Here is a 9902-nt window from a genome sequence, read left to right as displayed (position 1 = left end):
GCGTACAAAAAGTATGATATTACATATATTGGGTACGTACGATCTAAGTAGGATAAAATATTATGCTCATTAAATATGCTGAAACCACCGTGTGAGGAAGGGCCTGTTTAATTGTCTTTTATTTCTTATAATTAAAAAAAAAGTGGGAGGAGAAGATTGCCCTCACTAAATATGGCGGCGCTAGCTTCGTCGTTTGAGTGGGCTGCCGTTGTATTCTCCGCATGGAAGTGAAGCCTCTTTGCCAGCAGTATCTTTAACCTATGAACTCCTGAGTGTGCCAGTCCTCCGCCATATTGACTGTTGTCTTGACTGGAGAGGAGATAGAGAACATTTTGAGGTCCGAGAAGAAACGAAAGTGTGCTTTTAAAATAACCGAAACTGGTGCAAACTTGGCCAAAGCGTTTTACAAACAGCGTCGTGATGGCAAGGAAGAAAAGCAAACAGCAAGGCGTCGCCCAGAAGGAGCTGGTGCCCGGACAGCAGACCGTACCGAAGAGCCCAGTCTCTCCCGGCGATGCAGCCGGCGGTGGCGGCGGAGATGCTGGGCTGGATAGGCTGGCTACCACCAGGGCGAACCAGGTAAGCTAGCAGCAAGCCAGCCGCTGTGTTTAAAATAGGCTACCTAGCCTCTCTCTGCTACGCCAAACATCCTCCTTTGTGCTTTTATTTATTTACTGCAGCTAGACCCTGCAGAAGACATGCACCCGATGGCTGGTTGAAAGCTATTTTAGTCTTAATAGTCGTGGATGCAGAGCTTTCCCGTCGTTTGACATGTAATTAAATAAATAATGCGTTTGAACTTAGCTAGAAGAGCCGTCCCCAGCAGTGTGGCTTTGAGGCAGTGTGAGTTAACATTGCAACCCATCTCCTCCGCCGGGACAGGTGACATTGTGCCGCGGACAGGTCGTCCCATTTCCAGCGTTTACAACTCTTCATCCGCCCAGCTAATGTTAGCCAGCAGGCTAGCCGTGCTGCAAACGTGCTTACTGCCGACACTGAAGCCACTCACAGCAGCGGGGGCTAACCAGCTACTAGCTCATCCGCTACTTAGCTCAAAGACACAACGGCTTCATTAAACAGTGTAGCGGACACTCGACTTGGATCTTGTTGATTATTCGACTCTTATTATTATACTTTAGATATTTGTTTTGGCTCTACCGCACTCTACGATCGAAAGGTGTCAGAAGTAAATGTCAAAAGTTTCAATGCATGCAGCGATCAGCTAATGATGCTAAATCGGATGTACAAAGTTGAGGGTCACCACTAACCTTAAAAAAGTGAAGCTGGCATGCTGCAGGCAGACTGGACAACCAGCCCACCTTTGATGTGACCTCTGAGCCTTTACAACCTCACTGACTGCTGCTTGCATCGATCAATTAAATTTGATCCCACGTGTGCACGAAGCGTGTCTTGACATGTGTCATAATATTTACTTTTTTGGGAGAATACTATTGTGCTTAAGTACTTTTGAATACCCTGATTATCATTTGAAATTTAGAATATATCTATATGCCATATAAAATTATATTAAGTAAACACTGGGAGGCATCTGTTTCTCTCTCGATGTTTTTTTTTAGGTACACCAAGTTAAGACTGATGCAGTCTAATACAACAGGCCTGTAATAGATCCTGTCTCAGCGGAGGTTTATAGGGATGCACTGATTCAACTGAGTACTGATGCTACACCACATCTCTGTTTTCCCACATTTAAAACCTGTATTCTTCACTGCATTGTTAGTCGTTGGAATCATTTTTATGTGGTTCAACACAAGGCTGTTCCTGGTGGAGTTTTGTTTCGTTCTATTTTTTATTTTGTTTTCTCTGTTTGTTGTTAGAGTTATTATCATTGTTGACGGTATGTTTTTCTTTTGAATATGGCGGGGCAATATATTAATTCTAAATTGATATTGTGACATGTAACTAGATATCATCTTAGATCTTGGATCTCGTAATATTGTGATTGGGCATGGATGCTGTTTTATCCTGGTTTGGAAGGCCTGACTTACCTGTTCTATTATTTATTATTAAATATTGTGATATTTGATTTTGTCGAAATCACCCAGCCCTACCTTTGGAGCTGAGAGGTTTCTGTGTGGGTAAGGGGTGATCTGGGGGTGCTGGGTGGGTGTGAGGGAATCTGAGTTTTGGGTATTGTTGTTAAGTGTTCAGGTATGTTGTATGTTGACGTATTTTCATGTGGGGACCTCAGGAGGAATAGTTGCTGTCTTGGTAGCAACTAATAGGGATCAAATTAAACAAATAACAAATAAATAAATAATAAAATGAACAAATAAATAAACAAATAACACCAGGTGATGCTGTGGCACTAAAAACTGATTCAGTGTTCCGCTGTGACCGAGTTGATTTGACTAATGATGGAAATTTTTATAATGCCGCTGACAAAGAAACTGTATTAAATGTGATTCAGATATGTTTTTGTTAAAGCTGCTTATAGAAGTGTTGTTTCAACTTTATAACTGCATGTTCTGGATACTATAATGATTTATTGCATTACGTTTAGCTCTGTGTACACAGTAAACTGGCAACTGAGTGTTTATTTACTCACACATTCTAATTAGATTAAAAATAACTAATTTAATTGCCATCTGATGGACATCTAGGACATCTGTTGGTATCATCAGGTATTTTAAGAATCATTCTGAGAGGCATACGACCTGCCAGATCCTATTTTCTTTGCAGTATTAACCAACAAAACGACGTGTCACAGTTCACAGTTCGACTGGCTATTACTTGACCTCTTTATCCTCTCTCTCTCCACCTAGCCTATGCACACCTGCTGCCTCCTGTGCCACCGTGAATTCAAAGACTGGGGAGCAAACTCCATGAACGGACTCCCAGGGGGCCATGGGACCAAGCTGGCTGATGCCGTGCCTGCACTCTCCCAGGCCTTATTGCGGGAGGCGCCAGGGCGTAAGCTTGCTGATGCGGTGCCCTCGCTGTCTCAGTCCCTGCTGGGAGAGGTGCCTCTGTGGATCTGTCAGAGCTGCTGCAAGACCGTGGAAGAGGAGGAAAGACGGAGCACCCAGGAGCAGCCGACGCCGGTAAATAAAAGGGGACTGATTTGGGTCATATGTCTGGATGCTTTTTACAACTTCTTTTTACTACTTCTTAGTTAAATTGTGTTAGTTTCTATTGGCTGAATCAATCTCATCTTTATTCAGCATGCAGGACATTGCATTTGCATGTGCTTACTCACTAAATAAATCTCTGTTCAAATGTCACCTTGGATTTAATAAGTGTAAAGATCTTCAGTCTTTGTTTTGTCTCCTCGGGAGTAACTTACTTTGTATATCTGTGTGGAATATTTAAGGCAGCTGCACTTACTACCTTTGCTTTCTCTTTTGTTTTTACAGAAATGCTTTACATGTAATGCAAATTTTGAAGACTAAACTTACTTTGTTCAAGATGTTCTGTTGATATTCAGCTCTAGTCAAGTGTTAAAAATAGCAACAACAAAAAAAGAAACAGCTGGAAAGATTGCAGCACAATCCCCTGCAGTGTTTTAACTTTATTTGTCTTTTCATATAAGATTGATTCATGCATTTATTAGATGTTTTCCCTTGTCTTGACACATTCTATTAATGTGTTGCCAAGATTATGAGCTAATGCTGTTAGTTACTTGGCATTTCTAGTGTCAAAATATAAGTTATGTAGACAACAGCTCCATGATTAACCTTTTTTGTGATTGTGTGTTTTTTTTTGTTGTTTTTTTAAAAATTTTTATTCAGGTACCATTGTCACACTCTTCCTCCTGTAAGTCCCAGAGCTGTGGGAACGGTTACCCGGAGCAAAGTACTGTGGATTGGGACCCGAGTTCCTTCCTGTCAGCCCACAAACTGTCAGGACTCTGGAACTCAGCCCACACCAACGGAGGGGAACACTGCAGCCACAACACTTCATCACACTCACAACAAGGTCTGGCATCACAGCGTAAAAGACAGCTCCACAGAGCTTTTAATGCCAGTGACAATAATCGCTGAGAACGTAACAAACCTAATATTCCTGCTGTTTTGCGAGTTTCAGTTTCGTGCGGAAATCTCCTCTATCAGTTTTGAGTTTCAGTTTTGTGAAAGGGTCACAAATTTGGTTGGAATCAGAGCTCCATGGCTGGCTGTTAGTGTACTTACTCAGCAATAAATGTGTGACACATTTTTGCCTACTTTGTCCAGGTGTTAGTCTACATTTTCTTAGAAGAACAAAGTTGTAAAAGCTTCCAATGCTCTACTTTCTACAGTCCTTAGAGTTGAGCATTGTGAAAGGTGGGATAATGTTTTAATATGAGCTTCAGATTATGGAGATTTGTTTAAAAATAAAAAACTTTCAAGAATGAAGCGAGATGATTTATCTCCAGGATAGATGATATGGGTCGGGTCACCACAATGTTTCACATATGTGAATAATTTTAATTTCAATTTAATAAGGAGAATGCAGATCTTTTCACACAGACAATTTAAGTGCATGTAATTTGTGTGTGTGTGTGTATTAGTAGAAAGGTTGCAGCAAAACAGACGCAGTTTTGTGCTTAAATGTATAGAATGATTCTGATTTCTTCATAATCCATCATATATATCAGTTCTACCCCAAATCTCCTTTTACAACAGAGCTACTCATTTATATTGCATGCCTGGACATGCAGCTCTCTGATGCAGTGAAGACTCAAAAAGTGACTCTACCATTTAATAGATGAAAATGGAAGCAAAGTCCTGACTGTTGCCATAAAGGATCTTGATTATCATCCTATTGTGGTTGTGTTCATGCAGTGAGAATAATTGTGGAAATCAAAAATTGAGGTGGATTCAGTTGTGTCAAGAATTGTTTTATAATCAAATCATAGTACATTTAATTGGAATCAAAAGTTAGACTGCTATGAGCTGTGCTTTTGTCTGTTGTCTTCTTTTGCAGAATGTCTTGACTTTTATCACTTTACCATGTAGAGGTTGCCTGGCACATAGCTGTGGTTTCAATTCTAGTTCAGCAAATACTAAAATGTGTCATCTGGCCAAAATGCATTTAGGCTAGGCTAAGTGAAATTAGTCAGAAATAATGATGTGTTTTCACTGAGTCAGTGGGTAACATTCAATTAGAAATGCCCTATTTTACTTCATTTTGAATTTTGTGTGGTGCTGACTGAAAAAATGGTTGTTTAACTGTGAGTTATGCTGGTGTGTTTTTCAACTAGAAATTAAATCAAACTACATCTGTTACAAATTAGACGTGAACTGAGCCACTAAATGTTCTTAATTAGATATCATAGCAACATTTTAAGTGGGCATAAAGTTACAGTTACTTTTATCAACTTCTACTGGCTAGCAGGTCTGTTTGGCAGATAGTTACTTTTTTTGATAAGCCCCTTGAGATGCAGCATTTCGTTTTCAAGGGAGTTCTCTGACACAAAAGAGAGGAAAAAAGTTTTATAGCTCAAGGCTTAAAAAAAAAAAAAGGCAAAAAAGGTTTCTCTCTCAAAGCAGTGAGAGATGATCATAATTGGACACATAAACATGTCTTAACAAGACTCAAAAGAGCAGGGAATTATTTTTTACAAAACATAAACTGCAGTCCAAATTCAGAAAATCCCAGTTGCTCCTCTGTACTCTCTGTACGCTTTATATGAGACGTCTTTAAGGCAACATATCAACAAATGAAATGGTATTAAACTGTGTTTATGTAGTTATATCTCTGAACCAAGCTTTAGTTGGCAAAAATGTGAAAATTACAGCATCTTGCATAAAGTCACTCATTTAGTGCCTTTTTTTTTCCCATCTCCAGGTATAACAGCAGGATCAGCCTGTCATGAGAAAAGAGGACTTCACGAAGCGCCGGGGAAATCTGCTAAAACGTCGGGGACCAAAGTGTGTCCCTACAGTCACCCGTCATCCCAGAATTCCAGTGGATCCTCTGCTGGGAACCCCCTGTCTACCTCAGCAGACCTTTGTAAGACCACTCCCAAGCACTTCAAGACCATGTGCCGTCGACCAACGCCACCAGGTGACTACTCACAGGGTTCCACGGCATTTTATTAAACCTGAATCCAGCATAGAATCTGCTTGTTTAATTTGAATCCAGTCTTTCAGATCCCTTACTGAATTTAGGGTTAGTTTTAAACATGGTTATATACCTACAGTTTGAAATAACTTGATATATATTAGTATGTGTAAGTAAAACTCAAAGACTCATTTGAGATTAGTAATCAACCTTTGCTGGCTAAGAAAGCAGAAAAAGTGTCATTTTGAGTAGTTTCACAACCTGTCACCATGGATTTAAATATCTAAGCAGATATAAAATGTTGAATTAAACATGTATCTGAAACATTGAAATAATAAACGTAGTGTACTTACAAATGCCTAATTTTTCACTTATAATTTTATTGAAGCAATTCCCCCTACGTAATGAAAACATCCTCTTAAACAAAATGTATTTTATTGGACAAATCTCTTTGTTTTTAGGTACACAATTCAACCTATTCCTATTCAAGTAATATGAAATAAACTGTATGGAAAGATGATCCAGCATTTGTTACCCTGAAGTAATTTATATACATGCTTCCCTTTGTCCAGGTGAAGCCTTCCACCCCAGTGACCACCATCAACATACAGACTTGTCGGTACCCCCCAATAGTCCAACCGGCCTGTCTTCACAGCATTCCTCCCTCCTGCCTCCAAAGCCAAGCTCCGGGCAGCACAGTCATGTAACCTCTTCCTCTGCCACTGGGGTTGCAGCCCACGCTCCCTTCTCCCCGCTGGTACCAAACCTCCACGGCCCAACAGCTAAACTCACCTCTCCCAGTCCAGACAGCCCAACATCTGTTCATAAGCCCAGCCCGTGCAAAAACGCCCACATTCCTGCCGTGAACACACAACACAGCAAACTGGGCACGTCTATCTGTAACCACCCTTGTAATGGACACAGTGGGGGAACGGTGGCCACTTCAAATGTAGGCCATATGACAGCTGGGGCCTGCAGGTTAGTATTGATGTCTGAACATTGCTTGTTTGGAGTGTGTGGAATTGAAAACTTGCTTATTTAGCTGTGTTGATTCAGAATACAAATCCCTTCTCATAGATTAATATCAGTCCTTTTTTTTCTTTTGTAGGGATCAGGCATGTAAGGGGCACAAAATGACTAATGGGACGTTGTGCCATCCACCGTCGGAGATAGAGGAGGGGGAGGATGAAGACAGCAGCTCTGAGAGGAGCTCCTGCGCTTCGTCTTCTACCAACCAGAAGGATGGGAAGTACTGCGACTGCTGCTACTGCGAGTTCTTCGGACACAATGCGGTACATTGGAACTTTTTTGTTGCTATTAACTTTTGGAGTAGTAATTAACGTTTTCCTTTTGCTATTACATATTTCTAAAAACATCTATAAAACTATATGAAAAGGTGTCAGTATTGTAATATTTCCTATTAATATTTGGTCACAGCCTCCAGCTGCACCAACTAGCCGTAACTACGCTGAAATCCGAGAGAAGCTCCGCTCACGACTGACCCGACGTAAAGAGGAGCTGCCTCAGCGTCAGGACTCAGAACTGACAGTGGCTGGTGCCATTGACAACCGGGACGTGGATGAGTTGCTGGACTTCATAAACAGTTCGGAGCCCAAACCTGTTAACAGTGCCAAGGCTGCCAAAAGGGCTCGACACAAACAAAAGAAGAAGGTATGGTAACTTTAAAAATGTCTTTTGATACCTAGTTTTGAGTATTGATACCAAAACCAGTTACCCTGAGAAATTTCAGCATGTATTCTTTTATAATCCTTGTTTTCCTTTAACAAGACAACGTTCCCAAATGTTAAATGTCATCCAAACACAAGCTATAAGAATTTTGCCCAAGTAAAATAGACTGAAATTTGCAAAAATTGGATTTTAATCTGGAACTATCTAATCAAAGAGTAAACAAGATGATGAATCTGACCAAACATTAGATGTTTTCTATACTCGGTGCTATGGACACATTTCAGTCAGCACCAAATAAGTATATTTAAGTATTATCACATTTTGTGATCATGCCTCTACCATGTCTGTTCCAGGAAAAAGCTCAGCAGGGCAACATGGGTGCTGCAGGCAGTGACCCTCACTCCAATCCATCTGAGCCTGTTGACGAGCCCATCCCTGACGGTTCTGAAGCCAATCGGTTGCTGGACTGGCCTCAGCTGGAGCTTGAGCGCGTCAACAGTTTTCTCACCAGTCGGCTCGAAGAGATTAAGAACACCATCAAAGACTCAATCCGGGCCTCGTTTAGCATGTACGACCTCAATCTGGATGTCAATGACTTCCCAAAGAAGGCAGCCACGTTGGAGGGCAACCATTTACTATCCCATCTCAATGGTTCCTCTGACCTGCAGCAGATAGACCTTGACCTCGCCCCTCTTTCACTGGGAACCTTTAAGAGCCACCTTGACCTGGTTAATGGATGGGAGGACACAACCACTGTCTCATCTCCTAATACCACCACCACGGCATCAGGGGTCACTGTTGGGTCCAAGGACATCCAGCGGTTGCACACTACCCCCAGTCTCTCAAAGCTCATAAGGGTCCGTTCCCCAGAAAGATGCACTTCCACTGGATCTGACAGTTTGCCACAGGTGCCAGCCCAAGCAACAGCTAAATCAAAGGAGGACATCCCTGATCCCAAGAACTCCGCAGTTGGAAACGGCGGTACAAAGTCAAAGAAGAATAAAAAGCAGCAGCAGCAGCAAAGACAGGAGCAGCCTGTGTCGGAGCAAAATTCCAACAAACCAACCAAAGCTGCCTCCGGGAATGAAACGCAGAAAACCATTGAGTCTAAGGTGGCTGAAATTGGTTCTAACGGCTCAAAAGCTGGGAGCAAACAGCCTCAGCACTCTGCAGACAACCAGAGAAATGGGCCTAAGAAAGCTGAGGAGAGCAAATCATCCAGAAATGTTGCCAGTGGAGCAAATGGTGGCCTCTCGAATGCACAAAGGGGGAAGGGTGACACAGACACACGAGGATCTCGGTCCGAGCAGGATTCAGAAAGCAAAGCACACCCCACCATTCCAACCAATGGGCAGCAACAGCTGCAATCCAAGGGAAAAAATAAGAAGAACAAGAACAAGGGCGAAAAATCCAGCAGTGCTATTGGTACGGGAAAATATAGATTATTATAACACTGTGCATGATTGTAATTGTTGACTCCTTCCATCTAATTTTTCATCTTTTTTCATTCCTTAGATGATGTATTTCTCCCTAAAGATGTGGATCCCACAGAAATGGATGAGATTGATCGGGAAGTGGAATACTTCAAAAGGTGGGGTCAATACAGCAGTGTAGCAGAACTCTATTCACTCTATTGCATTGATTAACTGTGTCACTAAATTTTGCATTATTTTTTTTTTTGCTGCCTCTCCTCCTCTTTTCTATCTGTACTCTCTAGGTTTTGCCTTGACTCTGCAAAACAAACTCGCCAGAAGGTAGCAGTGAATTGGTCCAACTTCAGCCTCAAAAAGGTTCCTTCCAATGCAGCTCAATAACTCGGATGAGTGCCAGAAAAAAAAACTTCACACCACAAACTCTTTGAGTAGAGCCCTATTTGGCCTGAGGCCTTCTCTCATTCCCTGTTTTCTTCTCTTCCTTACTAAGCCAAGGGACCCTGGTTCAAAATCATACTCTCCATTCAGAAGACTGAAATATAACTTGTGGCTAACAAGCCAGAGATCACTCTCAAGGCCGACTCTACCCTTTGCTATTATTGCAATGTTCACTAAATGAGAGATGCAAAATGGAAAAAGTCTGTTAAATCCACTGCATCCATGTGCTTAAGTATGTAGTATGTAAACAATTACCTTACATGAAATAAATGTTTTTATCACAAATCTGACATTTTAACGTTGTTAAACTTCTGAATTCCAGTCAGTTCAATTTGGTGC

At 41.5% G+C, this 9902-nt stretch overlaps 1 protein-coding gene across 1 annotated transcript; it reads left to right on the top strand.

The window, feature by feature from the left end:
• The first annotated feature begins 151 nt into the window (after positions 1-151).
• On the top strand, positions 152-9853 carry fam193b (family with sequence similarity 193 member B). Its single transcript, XM_044363643.1, has 10 exons — positions 152-579; positions 2784-3062; positions 3750-3936; positions 5788-6006; positions 6576-6981; positions 7112-7295; positions 7441-7674; positions 8046-9117; positions 9208-9283; positions 9410-9853. The coding sequence occupies exons 1-10, from the start codon at positions 421-423 to the stop codon at positions 9504-9506; spliced, it is 2913 nt and encodes a 970-aa protein (XP_044219578.1). The 5' UTR covers positions 152-420; the 3' UTR covers positions 9507-9853.
• Positions 9854-9902: the final 49 nt, after the last annotated feature.

This window comes from Thunnus albacares, chromosome 10 (assembly GCF_914725855.1).
Source record: "Thunnus albacares chromosome 10, fThuAlb1.1, whole genome shotgun sequence".
Classification (NCBI taxonomy): Eukaryota; Metazoa; Chordata; class Actinopteri; order Scombriformes; family Scombridae; genus Thunnus; species Thunnus albacares.
This window is presented reverse-complemented; position numbering and strand designations above follow the sequence as displayed.